The sequence below is a fragment of the Sardina pilchardus genome, chromosome 20 (genome assembly GCF_963854185.1).
Source record: "Sardina pilchardus chromosome 20, fSarPil1.1, whole genome shotgun sequence".
Lineage (NCBI taxonomy): Eukaryota > Metazoa > Chordata > Actinopteri > Clupeiformes > Clupeidae > Sardina > Sardina pilchardus.
In genome coordinates this window covers 5394968-5419967 of record NC_085013.1, presented here as the reverse complement: position 1 = coordinate 5419967, position 25000 = coordinate 5394968, and the positions used below count along the sequence as shown (strand labels likewise).

The 25000-nt window shown below is 46.8% G+C and overlaps 1 protein-coding gene across 1 annotated transcript in view; it reads left to right on the top strand.

Annotated features, from left to right (window-relative positions):
- Window positions 1-25000, top strand: part of akap6 (A kinase (PRKA) anchor protein 6) — a 126052-nt gene that overhangs the window by 2917 nt on the left and 98135 nt on the right. Inside the window, exons 2-4 of the mRNA XM_062523450.1 lie at window positions 1592-2021; window positions 18128-18379; window positions 19342-20883. Of these exons, the coding sequence (XP_062379434.1) occupies window positions 1644-2021; window positions 18128-18379; window positions 19342-20883 (2172 nt within the window). The 5' untranslated portion in view covers window positions 1592-1643. The remainder of the gene's footprint in view (window positions 1-1591; window positions 2022-18127; window positions 18380-19341; window positions 20884-25000) is intronic.

The window sequence follows — 25000 nt, the reverse complement described above, 5'->3', positions numbered from 1 at the left end:
AGATACAGTATCTGGCTCTCTCTCAGGAGTGCAGTAGCCATCCATCAGATCTGCGGCATCGTTAACAGAGTCCTCATTTGGAATAGATCTTTAGCTGGGTGCATTCGATAGGGCTGCTGACACCAATTTACTACCGAGTGACATTTCATTTTTTAAAAAGGTCATGAAAGTATTATTGCTCCAATTCACAGCAATGTCTACATAATGTTCTCTTCTACTCCTAAAGTAGAAGTCCCCCCCTTGTAAAGTACATTATATATTTGTATATTCGTACTGTATACTGTATATTCGTATATACAGTATGCAGCTCTGGAAAAAAATAAGAGACCACTGATCTCATCTCTCTGATGTCAATGAGTTGGCAGTCAAAATTAAGAGACCACTACAAATTTGAATATGACCGTCAACTCATTTGAATGTTACTCAGCAACCGTAGGATGACATCAGAAAAATGTGCAGTGGTCTCTACATTTTTTTCAGAGCTGTATATACAGTATATATATATATATATATATATATATATATATATATATATATGTAGTATGGAGTATATTCCTACACCTGTATGTGTGTGTGTAACAGGAGCATGATGTGACCCCTGGAGAGAGTGAGGTGGTGAGTGGTGTTTGGCAGGGCCTGTGTGCGCATCCGAGGCGAGGGATCACTTTCTGGGGATGGATTAATGAGGATCTGCCTCGCGGCGGGGGCAGCTGGAGAATTAGCAACAGTGTGTGCCAGCATGGCCCTGGAGTCTGATGGGCCCCAGTAATCACTGGAATTAAACAAGAGGGAGAGAGTCATTAGAGGAGCCAAGGATGCAGCCTCTGTGTAGACAAGACAGAGAGATGGGAAGAGGAGAGGAGAGGAGTGGAGGAGGGAGGATACCCAATCACAACTGGAGGAGAGGTGTGATGTTGATATACAGTACTGCCAGGGATGACAGTGTTTTTAGGTCATAACACAGTGGGAGACTTAATTGATGCTTGTTTCTGATTCCTTTGTGATTTCAGAATGTGCATTTAGTGGTGATTTTCAGTAGATAGTCAGTCACATGTGTGTGTTCAGCTGTCACTTTAGAATGGTTCGTAAATGTTCAGAATGTTGTGTGATTCAAGTTAGTTTCTTTCATGTTAATGTTCATCAAGCATAACAATGAATTACCCCTTATGTGACACATCCTATACCTCTGAGAATGTCATCTGTGTGCTCAGGACTGTGTAGGGAAGAGAGTGAGTGACAGTACACACACTAACACATGCTCAGCATATCCTGGTGGCGTTAAACTCAAGAGAGAGACAAACCCTTCTGGACGTGTAGCTCCTGTGATACAAGCTGACTGGCTCAGAAATGACAGCCAATTTATTCACCAGTGTATCTTAAAAGAGACTTGTGCCTGTGGATTTGCATTACAAATTTCCCAGCTGGCTACCCCCCCTTTCTCCATATATTAAACATTATCAGGCTTCTGTTTATTTATTAATGTGTCTCTCCATCTCTCTCTCCCTCTATTTCTCTCTTCTCTCTCTCCTATTCCCACCCCTGTTCCTTCTTTCTCCACCATCCCTCCCTCTGTCCCTCGTTCCTTCCTCAGCTGACTCAGAGGACCCCCTCCCTGTAGGATCTAGCCACCGTTTCTTCTCACCATGAATGTTGCCGTGTCCCCCATGGCCAGCGAGGCCGCCTCGCCCATGATCACCTCCGTCACCCCCACCCTGGGGCCCTGCCTCAGCCCCCGAGACGAGGAGGAAGAGGAGGAGTGCAGCCCGGCCGAGACCAGTGGCCGCGGCGCAGAGGAGGAGGAAGAGGAGATGCACGCCCAGGTGGCGTCTGCGCATGCCGGGCACAGCAGGTACCAGAAGCCCCCGCCCCTGCACACCGGCGCCGACTGGAAGGTGGTGCTGCACCTGCCCGAGATCGAGACCTGGCTGAGGGCCACCACGGAGAGGGTGCGGGACCTCACCCACTTTGTGCACCAGGACTCCCAGAACAAGCATGTGGACGTGCATCTGGTCCAGCTCAAGGTAGGACACTCTCACACTCTCATGTTAGCATTATTATGAATAAAGTAAACATGTATCAAAGTTGACACCTTCTGATCAACTCTCTGAGAAGTTTCTACAATCGAGAGTTCAAATGGTAGTCTGGCTATCACCATGCTAAGCTCAATCTTTTAAGGTTGAATATTAGTCTAGACTCTGCACTTTATTTCTACTGCACAAAAGGCGTAATCAGTTGAAGTTCAAATTACTCCGTATGCTTCGATCGTCCTTCAACCAATCAGACCAATGATCCGGGTGTGCCTGGTGGATAAGCCAGTTTGTGATTGGACCCAGGAAACGTGGACAGGAAGCAGGAGAGATAGATGTGCAGGTTTACCCAGCCTATCCAAATGGTCCATAAATGGTTAAAATATGCCTTTTTTTGGCTCAGACTTTGGATTCAAGCTTTTGAGATGGAGAAGGTCCTCCAACAGGGTCAAAAGTGACCATCTGTCTTCAAACTAGGCTTGATAAGGATGGCCCCAGGCCCAGGCCCAGGGTCTCTGGTAATGTAGTTGGCTGAATTCCCTTGGGTGTGTCCAAACGACCCTTGACCTCTCTTGAATGCCCCCAACTGATAGAGGTGACAGTCACTGAGAGGGGACAAAGAGGTCCAGAAAAGAGGGTATGACCCATGAAAAGAGGGAACAGCTTAGGGGTGGGGAAACGACACTCGCTCGAGTCTCTGAGCCCTAATTTGATTGATGGGCAAAAGCCCAAATATCCAGCCATGAGCAAAAATGAACTGACTAGGTAATTTAGTAACTTGGCAAAATCATATTGCTAATTTCATACCGTAAACAAGATCCTAAGTGTCACATGTGTGGGTCAGTGTAGTGCTCTCATATGCCACAATAGAGCTTTAGTTCATGTGTAATACACTTTGATCGTTGCTCGACATTCGTCTTTTCTCATTGTTCAAGTTCTGACGCTGAATCTCTAATATGCTGTGACATATGCTATGTCCATTCACTTAGATAATATCCATCCGCTCATTTTGGAGTGCACGATGTTACCATCTGGCATACGCTCAAGTGCACCTACTGCCTTTAAGAACAGATATAAAAATGATTTCATACCACTCTCTATTCTCCTTGTCCACTTGTCTATGTCAAGTTGTTGTATAGATCATGTGGTGTATGTGTCATGCTTGCTGCAGCACAAATTGCCCACTTGGGACAAATAATACTTTGGAACTTGAAACTTGAAACAGTTATGTTCAAATACGCTTCCTGTTAACCACCTAGTCGGTGTTCATTTCAAAATTCTACAAATGTAGTGTACATGTAGCATTATGTACATTTTATTAGCTTACCATATTTTCTTGGTTAAGAGAGTGCCTCATGCCTCATTTGTGATGTCACAAACCTCGTAAACCAGATCAATACTGGAACCTCCATGACCTTACCTTGGGACAGTTGAAAATGAATCTGTCTGTCTATGCAGATTCACTTATCGCAAACCAATACAGGGACCAGAGGCCAGCCGTACAGGCTGTTTGGAATATCTGTGATGTGGGATTAAGTGAGCTTCAATCAGATCAATCCACCAGCAGCATGAGCTGGGATTGGATGGGGTGGGATTGAATTGGTGAGGCGAATGTGGAACGCTCATCAAGCAGCTCTTTAATTAACACAGCACTGGCTATCTGGTTGATCTAGTTGCCGTGGTGGGGGAGTGGTGGGGTCGATGGATGTTAACCCTCATCTGAATCGAAGCCAGAGAAAATGTAGAGCACCAAAACTGTGCTGCCGATTTTATAGTCATAGCGCAGCATCTTCATTGTCGCTGTTGTCAATATTGTTGCCAGTTAGGTTGTTATTGATTCCAAGCCCCTGAAATATGTTTTCTAAATGTGTTGGGCAGAAACCAGAGTAGGTGAGTGCTTGTCATCATAGGCATGCATCAGTTTGCTGACAATTCTTTTAAGCTGTATTAGTGACCTCATGACTGAGGTGTATTGACTGAGCTGTCAAATGGGCGCAAGCACTTTCAACAGTGCTGACTCTGGATCAGCATTATCAGGCAGCCTTGGTGGAAACTGCTCCATATCATTGACTCTGAATCAGTCTTAGTCCAGTGTTAGAGGAATTGAGCTATTCCTCTCAGCCCCCCTACTGGCTCAGCTAGGCTAGCACATTAGCACACAAAGCTAGCTATCACTGCTCAATGCCAGATCTCGGCTCGGTTCCCCAAGACATGACGTAGCCGCGCTGATCAAATCTGTTCTAATGATTATGCCGTCTGATCTGACTGTACACTGTGCTTTAATCCTCTTTGGTCATGCTTGGCACGAAGGCACCCAGTGATGTAATGTGTATGCCGTGGCTGTGTGCTGGCCTCTGGAGATGGTGGGTGAACTGATACCAGTTGGGGAGACAAACAAAGATTAAAAGAAATTGGTGGTTTTGGCTTGTGAAGTGACATTTTACATTACATCAAGTCATTCAGCAGATAATTTTGTTTACATCTGCTTACAGTTACATGTAGGCATGTGTTTTATCAGAATCTGGGCCCTGTGTCAACTCAATGACTTGAGCATAGCCAAAATACACTTTGTGCAGCAATGTCCCCTTTATGTCTATAGTTCTTTGTGATATAGCCTATTGGAAAAAGTCAAACAAAGTTCCAAGTGTACAGGCCTCTATAAAAAAGAGGCTTATGGATATATCTCTTCGTCATATATGGTGTGGAAGATGTTCATTTTAGCCCTTTAAGGAAATTGGTCTCTTTTAAACAATGTAGGATTAGTCCATCTTGTTCCATGCCTGCTTTTTCTCTCCTCTCTTCTGATTGCGCCTCTCAGACCCTCTGGGCGTCTCTGACTGTCTTTCTGCACACTCACTCGACATCAACGGCATATTCAGAACACGTGTTACGTAACGTGTCTTTTTGTGGTTTTTAGTGGAGGTGCATCATTCATTCATGAGCATCTTTTCAAGTGAAGAGTTTTAAAAGGCTGTGTCCCCCCTCGCCCTCTGCCCCAAGACGTTGTTTATATGTTGTTTGCGCTTTGGGTCTACATTTTCACTAGAAGCGTCCCTACCTAGCTCAGCCCGTCTACTTGAATAATACAGCCTTCCTTAAATGGCTGAAGGTTCACTTAACTCCTGAATAAACAATTAATTTCACCACACTCTCAGTTCATATTAGTTTCTCTGAATTAATTGCACGGTGCTTACATGCATTACAATGCATAAATTAGCCATCTCTGCGCTTCTCTGCTGTTAAATATAAATGTTTGAGTTATGCAATGGGGGCAACAGGAGCGTGTTCAGGGCACGTGCTGAGCTAAATATGGATGCCTTCGGTGTGTGGTAGTTAGATCCCACATGGCTTCAAAAGAAGCAAAACACTGTGAAATCTCTTAGAAGATTGATGGAATGGTTTGGTACGGTGAATGTGGTGTAGTCCCGAGTCGAATCTTGAATTAATATGCATCCTTGAAGGAGTGAAGGTAGAATAGGAGGATTTATGGGACATACACCACCACTCTACCCCCCCCCCCACCCGCCCCCCCGCCCCCCAACATGTCCGCCAGGCGAGACAAACAAAAAAATCAAGTTCAAGTCAACCATTGAAGCAGAAAAACAGATGCATTCAGTGCTTAATTGCATCAGCTCTTGCTCCCGAAAAAAAAGTGCTTGTGTGCCATAGTTTTTTTTTTTGGGGGGGGGCGGGGGAGGGGGGAAGCAGGCACACCGCAGTGACTGATGTCAGGGTCTTTTTATAACCGTCATGGCCGCCCAGACTGCTGGGAGTGCTCTTGGACATGGTGAATAAATCATGGCCATAAGGATGGAGACTAAAGAGGAAGAATCATGTTTGGCCAAGGCAGACCTGAGTCACCATTTCACCATGTACAACAGTATATCTACCTCCATCTACACCAGGAGATTGCCTGAGTGTCTTTTCTGAAATCTATCAGGTTTTTTTTTTCTTTTTTACTAAATGAACACATGGATGGATATGCTAGTGTTTGCTTTCAGCACTTTTTCCAAGTTGACTGGTTTCGTGGTGTTATACTCTCGCTGGTTTCCTAACAAATTGTAGCTTTAATGTACATTATTTGCAAGTTTCTTTGGACAAAAGTGTCTTTAAAAGTGTCTAAATGAATAAATAAATAGTGTAAGTAAGTATTACAGAATTCTTGAAGTGATCTGGACAAGCCAAATTAATGAATGAATGAATAACTGAATTTGTCTGCGAGAGTTGCTGTTGTTTTTATTCCAAAAGGGGGAAAATCACCACCTATCTCTGGGCCTCTTTAAGAGGTGGCATTGTTTGCCTGAAGTATCCTGACCACGTGACCTTCTGAATCCAAATCTGGGTTCTGAGTGTGACTGATGTCTTTGTGTCGCTGATTCCCACGGGACAATGACACAGTGTGACCCACGTAATGCCTCTCTCTGTCTCTCTCTGTGTGTGTGTGTGTGTGTGTGTGTGTGTGTGTGTGTGTGTGTGTGTGTGTGTATGTATGTGTGTGTGTGTGTGTCTTCTGGCTCTGCGTATTCTCTCCCCCAAAAACACAGACAGAAACAGAGCTGCTGCAGTCATGATTAAGACATTACATCAGCAACAAATTGTCCTCCAAAATAGAGCGGGAAGCATGGCCTACATTGAGGAGAGAGAGAGAGAGGCAGTGGTAGACTCTGCTTGACTTTCAGAGCTCTTTGAATCTGCAGAATGTTGCTAGTGTTCTGGTTTCATAGTCTGAACAGCTCTAATGTCCTTTACAGCTAAACATTTGCTCTCTTTCTATTCTGACCTTTCCTTCGCCATTGGTCATGATGACAGAAGATGTCTGCCTCTTCAGCGCTGGTATTTCCCTGGCTGTCTTTGTATGTGTCAAAAGCATAAAAACACACACACACACACACAGAGAAAGAGAGAGAAAGACAGAGAAAGACATACACACACACACTCTCTCTCTCTCTCAAACACACACACACACACACACACACACACACACACACACACACACACACACACACTGCCCTTCCCTTTCTGCCTTTCTAGCAAATCTCTTAATCTGCCCTGTCTTTCCTCAATCTATTTAAGGTTTACCAGCGGCGCTTAAGCCCAGGCCATCCGCTCCCCTGTAATCAATACCTTTAATTCATGACCACTGATGGAGGGACCAAACACGTCTGATATCATATGTCTGAGATGTCGAGGGCATATTGCATTACTACATTTAGATGATGTGTTGAACATTGTGCACTATTTATTTCATATGATCTATAAGATAATGGTAGGAGTTATGGTTTTAGAATAGTTTGTGTTTATAATCTGGATTTTTTTCAGGCATGTCTTTGTCAGCTTTGTCATTGTTGTTGTGGTAAGCTGTCTCAGGCCTGCTGAGCTAAAAGGGAAAGGAGAAAGAGCATTTGAGCATTTGCTTGGAAACATGCATTGCTCTGTGTCTGCCTGCCACCTTGTGGGCAAAATATGCAACTGCTATGACTTTGTTATACTGAATTCTTGACTCAGGGTTAGGGTTAGGGTTAGTGTCCATGCAACTGGTCCTATCGAAGTGACAGTGACAGTGAAATAGTTCCAATTTATACATACATATATCTGTTTGAAGTCTGTAGTGTTAGATCAACAGTATGTTTTCCATGGTAAAATCAGTCTTACAGTATCTCTGGATGCTGCTGTGTCATCTCTTCTCAGCGTGCCTCGCTGTGTCCTGGGAATTCAGGACTAAGTCAAGCATTCTTATCTCCCCCTGAGGCCCTCCTTATGTTCTACTGTATGTTGCTCACAGTCTCAGCACTCTCTCTCTCTCTCTCTCTCTCTCTCCCTCTCTCTCTTTCTCTCTCTCTCTCTCTCAGTCTCTTTTTATCTTTGTCTCTCTCTCTCATACACACACTCTCTCTCTCTGTGTGCTTGTTTTCTCTGAATATGGTTGTATTCATGAGGTTGTCAGAGTGCTTTGACTTGTGAGTAGTTAAGTGTGTGCACTTCTTTCCTTCTCATATATATGTGTGTTGTAAGAGTCTCTGGGGCAGATGTACTAACGCTTTTGCGCCCACTTCAGGCGTATTTGTTTCGCAACGTGCGCATAGAAAGATGGCGAGGTATGTATCAACATGCCGCAATGAGGTGAAGGCGCAGACTGCCTGTCGCGGGAGCTGAAAATGGCAAATTGCGCTTTTCCGTCTCATGCATATGGATTTATGGGAGTGTCAGCTGATAGTAGGAGGTTCGTGTAAAAAGATGGGAGGAGAAGCGTTAAATGCGCCTAATTATGTATTCCCCTGTATGTACTAAAACTGCCCATGAAAGCGCACGTCTATTTTGCGCCTAAATATTTCCGCCTTGTAAAAGCAGGTGTTAAATGCGATTTGCTGTTAAATGCATCTATAAGAGAATCATTCAAATACAACAAAATCGCTAATTAGACCACCAGTTTTGCGTCTTTGTACTACATCAAAAGCAACCTTAACTTTCAGTGGCTTTTCGAATGTTTACTTTCACTTTCACGCCATCCGCTTAAACTTTCCTACTTGATAGATTTGATAAATCTTCCATAGCCTACGTGCACAAGTAAGCCTAGTTTGAGTAGAACTACTACTCTAAATTATCTTCCTGCTTGTTGACATTATGCATTGTATTATTTCATGATCGCTAAACGTCGGATTCCTTTTAATGTAGTCATCAGTTAACTTCATTCAACTGCGCTTCTGATTGACGTGTCGTTCAGTTGTTGTCCTTCGCATTCGCAAACTGCGTTAGGGGGCGGAAAACGGCGCAGATTACCCAACGAATTTCAGGATTGGTAAATAGGACGTAAACTGAAGTATGATAGCGTGTGCTTTCTGCGTGTTGGCCTTGGCGCAAAAAACGTTACGATCGCTATTCTTAGTACATCAGGGCCTCAGTGTATATGCGACCTGCAACAGGAAACAGTGTGTATAGTGTAATGGATGTATGTGCATGTGTGTTCTTTTGAATGATAAAAGGGCATTGCCCCCAACAGCACTCGCTGTTGCAGAGATCAGCCCTCTACTCTATTTAGATCTATTCTTAGAGGGCCTCTGGGCCCTTGCCTTTCCTGCCCCTCTCTCTTTGTTCATTTCATTCTCTCTCTCTCTCTATCTTTCTTTCTCTGAACTCTCTGCCTCATTCCTGTCAGCTTCCTCCTCTGTTCATATCCTCCCCCATTAGGGTTGGGACTTTAGATGAATTTTCATGTTCGACTAATCATAACGTTATTGAACAATTAATTGATTATTTGCTAAATAATGACGTCACATGGCATTCAGAGCCGTGTAAACATTTGCCCCCATCACTCCCACATGTCCAACACGCACACAATTGATATTAACGATGATATTAAAACAAAAAAAAAACCTTTATCAAGAAATAAGTTGTTTACAACAAGTTGTAAACTTTATTTTACAGGGCATTATGCCATCCGACGTAGGTTCTATTTGAACATGTAGGCTAGCGATTGCAACGCTCACTGGTCATCTCTGGTGCTGGTTTCGTTTATGGTCGGATGAACATTTTGTTACCTTGCCGGTCGGCCCGTTCTCTTATCACTTTTAACTTCACTTGCCGGCAGCTTTCGAGGTAATCGTTCAAACACGGGTTATCCTAGTGGTATATTGGTGATGAAACAATTAAGAGGCTTGATGTCTCGGGATACCAGTTTAATAGGCTTCTTTTTGTTTAACATGGAGATGCTTCACAAAACAGTTCTCCCGCATTCACATAACACACACTTCTCTAACTCTCGCACTTCCTGCTTACGTTTTACTAGGTACCCCGTTCCCATGAGCCCCTAAATAAAGAAGAGGTCCAGCACTTTTCCTCGCTCGCTTCATCTCTGCTTGTTTTTGTCATGCGCGCAAAATACCGGAAAATGTTGCTGTTCTCATATTGCGTGAGACTAAAACGATTATTCATTAGGCATTTATTTTATTCGAATAAATTCTTAACAAACATTATTCGATATTCGATTATTCATTAACAACCCTATCCCCCATCTTCCCCCATCTCTCTCCCTCTCCCTCCCTCCCTCTCTCTCGCTCTCTCTCTCTCTCTCTCTCTCTCTCTTTCTCTCTCTCTCACCCACCAGCTTTCTCTCTCTCTGACACGACCTTGCCTCTATATCACAGCAGATTCGCTGGGTGTGAGGGTCACAAATACACAAACACACACACACACACACACACTCACACACTCTGACACACTCTCACACATGAACGCGCATGTCCTTTGCCGGCCTTTGAAGTCCTGATCTAACCACCAGATGAGCAGGCCCAAGTGGTGTAGGAGCTGTGATGTGGTGTGGTGTGGCGCGGCGCAGGCATGATGATGCCTGTTGCAAAGCCTTCTGGGAAAGTCACCATGGATGAGGAAGTTTCACAGCAGGCGTCTGCCACACTCCTGTCAACCCAGAGGCACCATCGACTTCACAGCAACCAAGTTCTGAGGGCACATTACCACAAAAAACAACAGGAAGACTGCTGAAAAGGGAACTAGAAAAAAATGTCAGAGGCATGGTGCAGATGCATAGTGGAAAGTTCACGTTTGAAAAGTTTGTAAAGTTCAACATTTGGAAAGTTCAAAGTTCAAAATTAGAATAGGTTTCAAAATTAGATTAGGTTTTAATCTGAGGCGCCAGTTGGGGGGCTCCCTGTTCTGAGTACTGGTGTTGAGGGGTGGTGTGGACGTCTGTGGTGTGATGCAGTAACAGCTGGGTGTAGAATGTCCAGAGAGAGAGAGAGAGAGAGAGAGAGAGAGAGAGAGAGAGAGAGAGAGAGAGAGAGAGAGGAGGGTGGAGAAGGAGAAGTCGGGGTGGGTAGACTGCCCTCCACACCCGCCCTGAAATAAAACAGCCCTGGAACAATGTCTGGAGTGGGAAGGGTGCAGGAGGCTCGACGCCAGGCAATGTGAACACGCCCTCATTCCATAGCATGCATGTAAAGAGCGCGCAGTCACACACGCACGCGCGGCGCACACACCATTACTCTAATACATACTGGACACCAAGCCGGTCTGCAAGGACAAAGACATGCATGTTTGAATGCAAATGCAGAGCCAGGCTTGCGTGCATCACATACGGTGCTGTGCATTTTTGTACACATACACACACATCAAACAATCAAAACACAAACACACACACACACACACACACACACACACACACACACACACGTACAAACACTCACTGTTGTCTGTCGGTCTTCCCACATGTTTATTTTTACCCGCTGGCTGGAATGGGATCAGTGTGCAGCAGCTCGAGGTGTCCTGCAGCTGTTTGCAGACATTTATCTCCAGTGATGTAATCCCAATACCGCCAGGAATGTGGACAATCCCACCCAGAGCCCCTTCACCAGCACCAACCCCCACAGCCCCAGTTCACGGGACAGCAGCGCCAACAGGCAAGCACTGGACAGAACCAGAGTAGGGTGGGTGGGTGAGAGGGGGGTGGAGGAGGGGTCGAACCCTTGAGCGTTGATTGTATAAGAGCCCCTATGGAGTGTCGAGTGTGGGGAATAGAATGCTGGGTCAAGTCAGTCACTGTACGGGCAGAATATGCAATACCGGTGTTATGAAATGGCTCTTAAAGATCAGGTTATTTTTCGGCCTGAGGTAAGGCCTGAAAAGTGGGTCAGCAGGTCTGGGGGTTGAGTCCCGAAATAGAGCTCGATACAGTACGGTGCCCATTCGTCTTGGCTGTTGGCTCACGCCTGCTGCAGCTCATGCACGTCTAAACTGAGAGACATGCGAGGTGAGGCACTGGAAGCACTCCTCCAACCGAATACGCATGTTTTGCTGCAAAGCGCTCAGAGTGGGACCATAGCTCCATAGTGTGCACAAAACTAGCAACTATAGTGTTTTGGAGCGAACTGTAACAGAAAATAAGGCCCGCTGAAGTCTGACCTCTGGTGTTCAGTCACCGAACTGCATTTCATGCTCCAGGATTTTATCCTCCACAAGGAGGCCTGTAGGTTCCTCATGTGAAATGAGGTGACATTCTGCTTTTTAGGAAGGATCCTGGGAAATGAACCACTTGAATTTCAGCAATGTGGCATTGGCATGTTGTATAGTGAAAGACCAAAGACAATGAGGCTTTCATAACATAGCAACTGTTGCTTTGGTCTTGATGCTTTTTGTACAGTTTATGACGTTGTTGTTGTCTGGCAGTTACTGCAGCAGTATTCTCGATGCAGGGTGTAAGGAGACAATACACTAGTGTTGTTTTTCTGTGAGGCGCTAATAAGATCAAAGAGAGTGCCAAATGTTCAGACAGACAATGAGTGACGCGTGGCACGAGTCCCTCCAGCAAGTCCTCGGGAGATGCCCTTGACCCTCCCCCACCCCCACTCTCCTCTTTTCCTCACCTCTCCTCGCCTCGCCTCTCCTCTCCCCCCACTGTCCCCTCTGGCTGGGAGTTGGGGTATTTGTAGTGACACCCGCACGAGTGAATGTGTGTATTTGTGTGTGTGTGTGAGTGAGCATGTGTGTGCACATGTATGCTGTGTGTGTGTGTGTGTGTGTGTGTTCATGCACATGTGTGCTGTGGGTGTGTGTGTGTGTGTGTGTGTGTGTGCGTGTGTGTGTGTGTGTGTGTGTGTGTGTGTGTGTGTGTGTGTGAGAGAGAGAGAGAGAGTGAGTGAGCGAGCATGTACATGTGTGAGTGTGTGTGTGTGTGTGTGTGTGTGTGAGTGAGTGAGTGAGCAAGTATTTGTGTGTGTGTGTGTGTGTGTGTGTGTGTGTGTGTGTGTGTGTGTGTGCGTGCGTGTGTGAACATGTGTGTGTGTGTGTGTGTGTGTGTGTGTGTGTGTCTGAGGTCAAAGCCCAAAATAGCCCCTTGGTGTTGTCAGGGAGCCCCTCCTTTAGAGAGGAGCAGAGAACGAGGTCAGGGATGAGGGGAGGGAACAGAGAGAGAGAGAGTGACAGAGAGAAAGAGAGAGAGAAAGGAAGGAGTGAAAGAGAGTGCTATCTACAACATGAGGGAAAAGTACTGTCACTGAAGACACTGCTTCACTCAGCACAACTAATTTGCCTATTAGCTGTGTGTTAATGATTTTGACCTCACTGCAGCAGCTCAGGTAAGTACAGTGCTGACTCTCAGCTGAAACATTCGGGTAGTTCTGTATTTCTATATGTTCATTCTACAGTGCACATGATTAAGGACGCTTAGACACAGTGTGGTCTGCCTTGGGTCGACACTTATTTTGGTGCAGGAGTGTGAATTGACACTTTGGACAGTGTGAGTATATGATCCTTGGAGTAGAATGCAGTGTCACAGTTATGTGTAGTTTAAAGCAGCTTTGCAATGGCATTACAAAACAACTGCTTGGGGGGGGGGGGGGGGGGAGTGCTGGAGGGGGGGTCTGCCATTTCTCTGAGTCAGTGTGGCTGTTTGGACAGAAGGAGCGGTGTGGACGAAGCGACAGTGAAACACTAATACGACTAAACGGACTGACATGATGAAATGATCGCTAGGTAACAGGCAGGACGGATTTCTCTTAATGCCAGGTTTCTAAGCCCGCAATGTCATTATAATCACAAAATGGGATGTGTGTGTCTGTGTGCCTGTGTGTGTGTGTGTGTGTGTGTGTGAGTATATGTGCATTTGTGCCTTTGTCATTAATGCCGTGGCGCACATGGTGTTCAGAGGACAGCTGTAGTCTGTGGCTCTCAGTCAGTGCGCTTTGACAGACAGACAGTGTTGACTTCAGGACTCATTCAGCAGTTTCCACTGAAACCGCACAATGGACTGCAGTGGCTTTAAGCCACTGTGAACACATATTCAGGTACTGAGGCACTTTGGTCTGTTGTATCTAGTGAGAGTCCAGTCACAGTGTTTATTGCCTGCTTTTGTTGCCAGTAATTGCCTAGTCAGACTCTACTTCTTTGTACTTGATCTCGTTGTATAATTCTGCCGTGCAAACAGTTCATTGGGGGCTTTGTGACGTTAATGTATTGCATATTTATGTATCTTGGAGTTGCTTGTTAGCTTCTCATTATTCTCCTATTTGTAGATGATTATATTGCTATTTGGTGCCTTGATTGTTCATTAGCTCCCTGGAGATAAAAGTCATGAGTCGAGGTTAGGCAAGGCAGCTTTGCTGAGTCATTTGGATATTAGTGAGGAAACTGTAGCCTCGCTGCTCACTCAGCATGCTACCTTACTTTACCCTTTATCTATAACCTTTCAACCATCTCTCTCTCTCTCTCTCTCTTTCTATATCCCCCTCTTTCTGACCTGTGAGTATACAGTAGCCCACCCGTCTCCCATACAGTATACTGTGTGTGTTTATTTTCGAGTTCACCGAGTTGCAGACATTGGCAGAGTGGCGGGGGTGCTTTATCTTTCCGCCCGGGCGTTTGACCTACATTCAGAGATGCCACGTTTATTTCGGGCACCTGGAGGTAACGAGCGGCCCGAGATGCTGCTGACCGATGACCGCGGCCGTTGTTGTTAACACGTTGTTAAGGAGCTCCTGTTTCCGTGTAGTCCCCTGCTACCATAGTAACATGTGAAAGTCGTCCAAGATTCCATGCATATGTCCCCTCATGCTGTTATATAAGTGCTTATTCAGTTGATGATATTGGCTGTGTGTTGCAATGCTAATGCTGTTACCATTGGGGGGCCAAGTTTGGGGTTTGTAGGAGTTCCTATGGACTCACCAGAAGGGCTCCCTGGAGAGAGGCGACGTGAAAGAGAGGGGCATCTGTCCGAGAGAGTGGACAGCTGAGCTCCTCTGTCTCTGACCCCCCCTGGGGTTGGGGGTGGTGGGGAGGATACATGGGTGAGGAAGTCAGGGAAAGGGTGGGGTGTTGCTCCGACACCCAAACAACAGAGAAGTAAACAAGCACGGAGCACGGAGAAAGTTTGGTCTTTGAAGTTGATAGATGAATCTCTCATTAAGTGTCTGTCTTAAGAAGTTGTTTTGTTGTGCTGCACTCCGACAAAAGATGGAATTTGAAAGTCTGCGTGTTAATCTGGGTACTCACAGTTCTCACTGTGTCTCAAGACAGCTGAAAATATGAGCGCGATAATGAAGGCGCTTCTTCAGCTGATGTTGGTTTTTGACTGGCACACTTAAAAAGAGCTGTGTTGGAAATTGGCGTCTGAGATAGATGTGCCTAGTCCTCAGATGACTCTGGATGTCAAATTAGCCTCTCTTCTCCTCTCTCTCTCTCTCTCTCTCTCTCTCTCTCTGTCTCTATCTCACCCTCTTTCTCTCACTCTCTCTCTCTCTCTGCCTGTCTGTCTCCCTCTGCAATGTCACCACTGATTTAGGCCCTTGTGATGAGCGAGGAGTCAGCAGGCTTTAGGGGAGTGAGTCCAAGCCCGAAACAAGCCCCGTATCCCCCAAACTTCTGACTCCCCCAGAACACTGAGCCAAATGGGAGATGAAATATCTCGTGCAGAACCCAGCAGTATAGACCGACGGCAACGGGACTTACCAGATGGATGCATTTTCAACATGTAGCAAAAACAAATACGTCTCTGTTCCTTCAAAGGACAAATTCAAAAGCCTTATCTCCATCGCTAAACAACAAATCAAAACAAAACAAAACAAAACAAAACAAAACACACAAAGTCACACGTCACTTTCATAGCCCTGAAGTTCTCTACAGAGGTCACTTCCTGAGACCTCCAGACGCTCCCTTTGCCCTGAACAGCAGTGGCAACAGATCAGGACTTAAACATGAATAGATGTGACATTATGAGCAGCTACTGGGCTGTTGTCATTGTGGTTACGGGGGCTTTTGGACGGGTGATGATACTCTATAATATTCTCAGCTCACACACGTTGTCTACCATCTCTGAAAGCCCTGAGAAATGTTGCCAGCAGCTGTGTGTGTGTGTGTGTGTGTGTGTGTGTGTGTGTCTGAGAGAGAGAGAGAGAGAGAGAGAGAGAGAGAGAGAGTGTGTGAGAGACTGTGTGTTTAGATATATCTATGCATGTGTGTATTTGAGTGTGTGTGCGTGTGTGTGTGCGTGTATGTGTATGTGTGTGGATGAGCTGATGAGTGGCACTGGGTGGATCTGCTTGGCAGCCCCACTATCTGTGCCACTCCTGACTGAATTAGCTGCTCTTCTCCCTGGCTCTGTGCGTGGCCGGCTCCACGCCGTCCCGCTGTGCCAAATCCACTCGGGCTCTCTAATTATGTCCGGCGTCGACAAGAGCGGGGGGATTTTTTGACCCCCCGGTCTCAGTCATGCCAGTCATCTTCCTGTTCCATCTCATAAATGCCTGGCAGTTGATGTTCAGCACGTCCTCCTATGTTGGTCTGAATGTCAACTTTTGCTCTGCATATCTACGCGTACCCAAGGCATAGAAACAAGATACTGTAGATATGTATATGAACAAGACTAATATTTCAGTAATGTTTTAAATTATAGTGTCATCGTTACACTTACACACAGAGAGGGGGCTCTGATTTAGCTTATGTCACTGAGGCATTGCATGTTTACTATGAGCTAAAGTAACTCAAATTAGACCTCTATTTTAACTCGTGACATAGCTGTGGTGCATCCGCACTGCAGGTATCAGTTTTTGGCGTCAGTTTCATGACTGAGAAACTTGACAGCCCATTTTTTCTCCCCAGAATAGCCCTGTATATCCATCTCTGTCTGGTACTTTTCACTTGCAGCATTGCACTAAACTGCCAGCCACCAGCTCCCAAATAAAAACAAGCATTTTTAGTTTGAGATGCGCAGCAACATGAAGGCTGTGGTCATGCTGTTTTCCTGGCTTTGCCCTGTGTCAGTGAGCTAGAATAGACATGGACATGGATCAGAAGATGAGGGATTTGTGTTGGTAGCCTTTTATAGTGTTTTACCGTTGTGTAGTCTAGCTCAACTCCTATTAATGTACAGTATCTGCAGTTCATCAGTCAAAATTGATCAGTTGTCCTTCAGCACATTTATTGCTGAAGCGCATTACCAGTACATTTGTAGTTGTCAAAGTAAAGTCCCCATACGCACTGCACCGGTCAATCGTTGTATGTAATGTGTGACTGGGGATGTTTTGAAACAGGCAGGCTTCTCTTGTTGTTTTTCGTGCAGTCGTTACTCACCGTCCATGTGGTCCTGACTCACAGTGTCCATAAGGAGGCATGGGCAGAACCCACAGCTCTCGCCCTCGTACTCTTTCTGCTTCTGCATTTGAGTGTTTTCAGGGACCTGGGGATGTTTTGACTGAGGCGTAAACGTACGCGTGTCCATTTCTGGCAAATTAGTTCTGGAGATGTGAGTAGCTGTTCAAATATTCCACCGCACTTCAAAAGGTAGCATTTGCAACAGTGAATTTTTGAAAGGCAGAATTGTTGGCTCGCTACATATTGCAAGGGGGTTGCAGTGCTTGAGTTTTGGGAGTCAGAGCAGTCTTGCACCTTAGCAGTAGAATGTGAATGGTATGGTGCGTGAAATTATTTCTGAACCTTTTTGGTTGGCAGTGTACAGACAAGTTCTGTGCGTCGTTCTCTAATTGACTTCTTTTTGAAGTTGTACAATCTTCAGAGAAATTTACATCCCTGTGCTAAAAGACCGATTTTTTTCCAGTACCCAAACCTATGGCTGTTTAAGGAACAACCTCTTCTCCCCCCACTGTGAGTGTTGAAGTAGAAATGAGTCAGACGTCTTGCTGTGCTATTACACGTCTCCCGTAAATCATAGGCTGTGTTTAGCGAATGTTTTCATCTGAGGTCCTTGTAGCACCCCCCCTTTAAACCCATGCTTCTCAAGAGACCTGTTACCTGCTGATGGGTCTTTGAAGTGAAAAGGAGCTCAATTAAGACCCTCTTGCAGTTCAAAAGGACCTCTGCATAACATAATAATACATATGTTAGATCTGATATATGTAACCCTTTGTCTGAGATGGAATCATGATTTCAACAGCTCAGAAATATTAGCCTCTGGCTGAAAGAGATGTTGAAGCCGACCTACACTTCATGTAGCCATATTTTCTTCCTCACATGTTTCAGTGTTTATTTTTCTCATGTATGCTAACGTTTCTTCTCATTCCTTTTCTCTCTCTCTCTCCCTTCCTCTCTCTCTCTCTCTCTCTCTCTCTCTCTCTCTCCTTCTCCATCTGCCTCTCCATCAGGACATCTGTGAGGACATCTCGGACCACGTGGAGCAGATCCACGCTCTCCTGGAGACCGAGTTCTCCCTGAAGCTGCTGTCCTACTCGGTGAACATCATCGTGGACATCCGCAGCGTGCAGCTGCTGTGGCACCAGCTGCGTGTGTCCGTGCTCGTGCTGAAGGAGAGGCTCCTCCAGGGCCTGCAGGACTCCAACGGCAACTACACGCGCCAGACCGACATCCTCCAGGCCTTCTCCCAGGACCACGACGAGGTGAGTACCCCAGCGCCACGTGCACTCGCGCACACACACACACACACATGCAATACACACACACACACTTACACACACACACACACACACACACACTTACACACACACACACATACAATACACACACACACACACACACACACACACACACACACATGCAATACACACACACACAGACACACATACAATACACACACAGACACACACACATGCAATGCACACACACACACACACACATGCAATACACACACACACACACATACAATACACACACACACACACACACACACACACACACATACAATACACACACACACACATACACATGCAATACACACACACATACAATACACAAACATACAATACACACACATACTAACACACACATACAATACACACACACACACACACACACACACACGCAAAGGAAGCTTTGTGAATGTCAGTTGTAGAATTTGAATATCCTTATTTGTAGTATAAACGGCGGTTTCAAATGAAAAGACCAGACACAAAGAACCAGGCACACTTGAGAATCACGACCACCCAGACTCCTCCATGCTCCAGTAGCTTTGTGAATACAAGTGAACCTGCTCATTTGTAATGTCAAGGACAAGGGGTTTCAATCTGAAGGAATCCCTCCTCAGAATCAGATCTGCTTCTGCTAATATTGCATCAGTCATCATTTAATATGAACAAGCAGTGTGTAACTTTCATTAAATGCAGTCTAGTTCTTGATTTTTCTGAAGCTGATGTTATTGCAATACTGGTGAAATATATTTGGTATATGACATAGATTTTCTTCAAGGTCTGAACAATTTGGCATAAATAGACTCTGTAGATTCAAGACCCTTGTTGCATGATGAGCTTTTCCCTTCTATTTTTAAATGTGCACTCTGGTAGGGCATAACTTTGAATATCACACCCTTTTTTGCAGCTGTGGTCTAATGAATATTTCTCTGCAGACTCGCCTGGACGCTCTGACCGAGGTTGACGACTCCGGACAGCTGACCATCAAGTGCAGCCGGGACTACTTCTCGCTGGACTGCGGCATCACCGCCTACGAGCTGAGCGACTACAGCCCCAGCGACGACCCCGAGGGCCACGGCCGGGGCCCCGAGCCCCGCAGCCTGTACCCCGAGTTGGAGCGCGATCTCCCCGAGTTGCTGCAGAGCGTGGACCTGCTGACCATCGCGGCCAAACAGCTGTCCTCCTCCAAACAGAACCTGACCGGAGAGACCAGCGCCGAGCAGCCGAGCACCTCCACGGAGGGGCTCAAAGCTTCGCCCAGAACACTCTCTGTTAACGGAGACTCGACATCTGCACCCACAATGCAGTGTGACACCCCTCAAGGGGAGAGTGTCCTCTCTAAACGCCCCCTACAGGGCAGTTACAGTAACAAGGTGTCCCCCACACAGCCGTCCCTTCCCAAACGGGCCATGTTCCTGGAGGGGGATGCTGACCACAAGATGCAGAGGTCCTCTCTGCCCAACGCCCTACAGTTCCAGGCCGACTTAAGCCGAAGCACCCCTTCCCTACTGGACCCTCCAGACCGATCCAAATTCTGGTTGGACCTTGACTCTGTGTACCCCAGCAATGCCAGGCACTCGTACGAAAGCCTCAACGCCATGAACAAGAGGAACCTGCAGGCGAGCAGGCAGAGCACTTACCAGAGGCCCCCGGTCCCAGGGGCAGCCCACATACCCCTGCAGAGAAGCTCCTCAGCGGCAGGCCACGGTGGGCCCGAACTGGACAACGCCGCCTCCGCCAGTCCCCCGAAAGACAAAGCCCCGCGGAGCGGTCAGTTCACCCACTCAGACTCTGACAGCCCCTTACCGGTCACTCCTGACATCAACCCCTCAGACTTTGAGGCCTGCGAGGACCTCTCCTCGTCCAGTCCGGAGGTGCCCTCCCCGTCCGCCGCCAACGCCTCCCTGTTGATCGTCCCTCGGGCCTCGGGCTCCCAGATCGTCCCTCGCGGCGATGGCCCCAGTCCCAACGAGGAGCGCTGGTACGGCTCGGACGAGTTCCTGGCGCTGCCATCCCAGTTGAGGAAGACGGAGATGCTGGCCATGAAGCTGGAGAGCCTGGCCAAAGTGCTCCCGCAGAGGCTGACCCAGGAGTCCATCCAGGACGTGGACGACTGGGAGCTGACCGAGGCCAACCAGGACTGGGAGGGCGGCAGCAGCAGCAGCTGCCGCAGCAGCCCGCAGCCGTCCTTGCTCACCGTCCTGGCCTACAAGAAGCCATTTCTGGGGCGTCTGTCCCCGACCTCCTCCAGCGACATCGCCCCGTCCCTGGACGAGAGCATCGAGTCCGGGCCCCTCAGCGACCTGCTCTCGGAGGACGAGGTGGGCTGGGGTGCCCCAGAGTCCAAGAGGAGGGGTCCGTTCATGACGTCATCCCCAGCCCCAAGACTGGAGGCTCAGTGCAAACCAGTGATCCAGCAGCTGCTGGAAGACATCCAGCATCAGGAGAACTACCAGGACATCTGGGGCAAGCTTGAGGTAATTTAAAAAATGTTTATATTTTTAGGTATCCTGCGACTGTTAGCAGTAGCTTTGGTAGCACTTTGTGTTGATGTAATATTGATATTCTCACGGGAAATCAGTGATACTGCAGTAACTACAGTCATTTCAGTACTAGCTTCAAATACATTTTTAAAAATACTGTAAATATTGTAGAATGTCTTAGAACACCGCGGGCCCTAATTTAGATGATGGGAAAGGAGAAAAGTCACCCAATGACCAAAGTGTCTTGGAGCACTGAGCTGATCTGATGTTTGAGCTTAGGATCTTTACCCATTAAATTCAATTTGGAGACACTGTAGATATTGCGTCACTAAATTAGCTTTAGTTAGACTTAAGACGTTTCACTTTGTCCACCTTTTAAATTAGAGCCCCACATATTTAGTGCTTCTGCTTTGCAATTCTTGCTATACTTTCACTCTATTTAGGCTACTGCAGGTCTGTAGTTAGACAATTCATTTTGACGATCAGATATGCTTTCAAAACACTCAAATTGAATCCTTTCTACCATATCCTCTGTTACTCTGTACATATCCTTGATCAGTCAGCAACTAACATTTTATATAACAAGTGTTATACAAACAAATGTTTATAACAAGATATCATGACATGTTCTAAATCTTACTCATATTGAGGCATTGAAGCTTCCACTCACAGATGTGACAGTCTGTTACTTCAGAAGCTTGTGTGAATAGGGTGAAATTCATCAAATTATCCAAACAAACAAGAGCACCCTCACGGTAATCTCAATCCTTTTATAATAATTCAGTGCTGCACTTCACACTTGGCTTATCTGACGCAGTTCCTCTACGGTTATCACATAGAGGACTGTCACACACAGACACCGCCGCTAACACTGCAGTTCTCAGAACCCCTTCTCGCTCTCGCTCGCTCTCTCTCTCCAATTCAGACGAGCAATTAAACAATTAGCCCAATAATGAAGAACATGCAATCAAGGCTGTAAAGGAGCCCGGCGGCTGGCGTAATTGATGATTTGAAGAGAGCCGGAGAATGTGCCGGATGACACTCCAGGAGCTCATTTAGCGTGGGTGCGCTAACTCACGAGAGCGACCCCTGAATAGAAAAGCATCTCAGCTATGCCCCGTGCCTCGTGGCTTGCCTCCCCACTCCCACTTCCTCTCTCACACATGCTGCGAGCCAGTGGAACAAGAGAGACACAAATAATAAACAACCAGCAACAGTTGCTCTATAGCAACAGTTGCTATTTAGCAATATCAGTTCACATTTTGGCTTGTGTGTGTGTTTTCTTTACCTTTAATTCCCCTTTGTGCCATTGTGTCTTTCAATGACATGGACCCATGTGACATAGGCAGCAGAATGCTAGTGGAGTCTGTCTCTTTGTTGCCATCTGCTGGTGACACACAGAGATAGCAACACCATTTTCTTTTTGATTCTCATAAGGCCCCCAAGTCTGTAAAATATGGTCTGTGTGGTGGTTTAAAGTATTTATACTTAATCACAGTATAATGCAATTGCTATTTGTCAGCTCATTGTTTTCTGTATGTTTCATAAGTATGATGATGTGTTTATCTCAATAAGAGAATTTCTTTTTTTTTTTTTAAATACAAAACAAAAGCAGGCAATGCATAGGGCACCTCTTTTCCCTGTCCTCCAGTGCCCTTCTGCACTGCAGAAACACACAAACCACCCTCCTGAGGGAGGAAGGGAGGGAGTGAGGGAGTGAGTCCCCTTTGCCACTGGTTGCCCCAGGCTTGCTCCTGGGGCTCTTCTGTCACAGTCACACTCTTTTGGTGCGCCTCATGAAAGGGATGAAAAGTGCTCAAAGTCATGTAAGGACATCACACCTGGAACCTGGAGACAGAGATTATCACATTCAGCACTATTGTGCTGGCCTTTGAATTAAAATTTCAAGGGAGAGGAAAAAATGGATGGTAGGACAGTGAGAGGAGAGAGAGAGAGAGAGAGAGAGAGATAAGGAAAGTGAAACAAAATCAAAAGATTGACAAAAATGTGGGTTTGGTCAAAACCCTTTGATGTTAAAATACAATGATATGATGATAATTTTGTTTTATTTTTAATTATATTAAAAATGGCCAAACATAATAAGGAAGCAAGAAAGAAAGAAAACAAAGTGTAAGACAACTTTGCAGGTGCAGTATGAAGGCCAGTATGCAGGCTAGCGGGCACACGGGCACGTGGGCATGTGGGTATGTAGGTGAGCAGGCAGTTGGGTGTGGCAGCGTGCGGTGGCGGTGGCGCTGGCGCTGGCGGTGGCGGTGGCGGTGGGGGCAGCGGTGGGAGCGGCGCAGGCACCTGAGCTGATGCGTGTCACAGTGGGGAGCTGATTGATTACATTAGTATGCGGGCCCCTGGAGATGACTTCATCCTCATGGCAACAGACAGCTGGCAGCTGAAGGCTCGGCCGGGGCCGTCTCAGGGGCCCAGCCATGTGTGACGCGACAAGCCTCTCCGTCTCTCCTCTCGCTCTCTCTCTCTCTCGCTCTCTCTCCCTCTGACTCTCGCTCTATCTCCCTCTTATTATCTCCCTCTACCTCATACCTCTCCCTCTCCCTCTGTGTCCCTCTTTCTCTCCTCCTCTCCCTTGTATCTCTCTCTCTGTCTCTCTCCCTCTCTCTTGTGCCTCTGCCTCTATCTGTCCCTACCTCTCTCTCTCTGGCTGTGTCTCTCCCTTTATTGCTGGGTTTGTTCATCTCTCTCTTTTGGCTTATCATCTCTCTCTCTCCTCCTCTCTCTCCTTTTGTTTGTCTCAGACTTATTCCGTCTCTCCTCTCTAGCTCTCTCTATACTTGTTCTTCATCTTCTGTGTCTGTTTTCTTTTTACTCATATCCTATTTTTTTTTGTACAGCAAATTCTCCTCCCTCTCTCTCTCTCTCTCTCTCTCCCTGAGTTGATGCCATGAGTAGATGTGTCTCCTCGTCCATGTTCCCCGCGTCAACTTCCTCTCTCTTTTCCGCCCCCCCCCATCCTACCCCACAGTGGGCTGTCAGGTGATTGAGCCCCAGTGGGCGTCGCGACCGCTGCCTACATATTCATCTCCGCTGAGAGCCTCGTCGGCAGGGAGGACGAGGGGCGAGACTCTCTCTCTCCCTCCTGACGTCCTCCTCCTCCTCCTCCTCTTTCTCCTCCATCACCTCCTCCACCACCACCACCACCACCACCACCACCCTCCCCCAGGGAGACTCGTGTAGCTCTGCTGTCTATTGATCTCCATTGACTGGTATAATCTATCTGCGGTGCTCGGCCCGGGCCTCCGCGGCTCATAGATGACCTTGCGAAAGGGAGGGTTTAATTAACGCCGCTATTCAGGCCGGGAGGGGGGTGGAGGGCATTTTTACAACAACAACAAAAAAAAAGAATCCGGGATGTGGTTGTCTAGATGTATAGATGTTGTTTTGGAAACAGGCCTGAAGAGAGGGTGAGAGGTTGAGGGAAAAATGGAGAGCTAGTGAGAATAGTGTGACACAGAAAAGTGGAAGAGAGAGAGAGTGAGAAAGAGAGAGAGAGAGGGAGAGAGAGAGAGAGAGAGAGAGAGAGAGAGAGAGAGAGAGAGAGAGAGAGAAGGAAAGTGAAAGACATGCAGGGAGAGAGGAGGAGAGGGCAGGGTGGATACATTGTGAATAGAACACAAGAGAGGGACATGGGGTGGCAGAGAAGGAAGATGAATATCAGCAGAAGAAAAGAGAGATAGAGGAGCGAGAGAGACTGATAGAGCAGCTGCAGATAAGTAGAAAGAGAGGAGTAGATTTAGAACAAAGGGCAGAGAGAGATGCTTGTGTAAGGGACACTCCGACAGAAAAGAAGATCGTTTGTCTTCGACTGAGAGAGGTAGAAAGAGAGTACGAGAGAGAAAGAGAGTACGAGAGAGAGAGAGAGAGAACGAGAAAGAGAGAGAGAGAGAGAGAAAGGCCTGACAGGGTCGAACCTGCCAATCCCACAATCCCTCCCCACCCCTTACTCTCTGGCCCAAACCTCCGCTGGCCATGTAGCCATGGCTTCTGAGATGGCACTCTCTCTCTCTCTCTCTCTCTCTTCATCTCTCTCTCTCTCTCTCTCCCTCTCTCTCTCTCCATCTCTCCGCATGCCCAGTGCAGC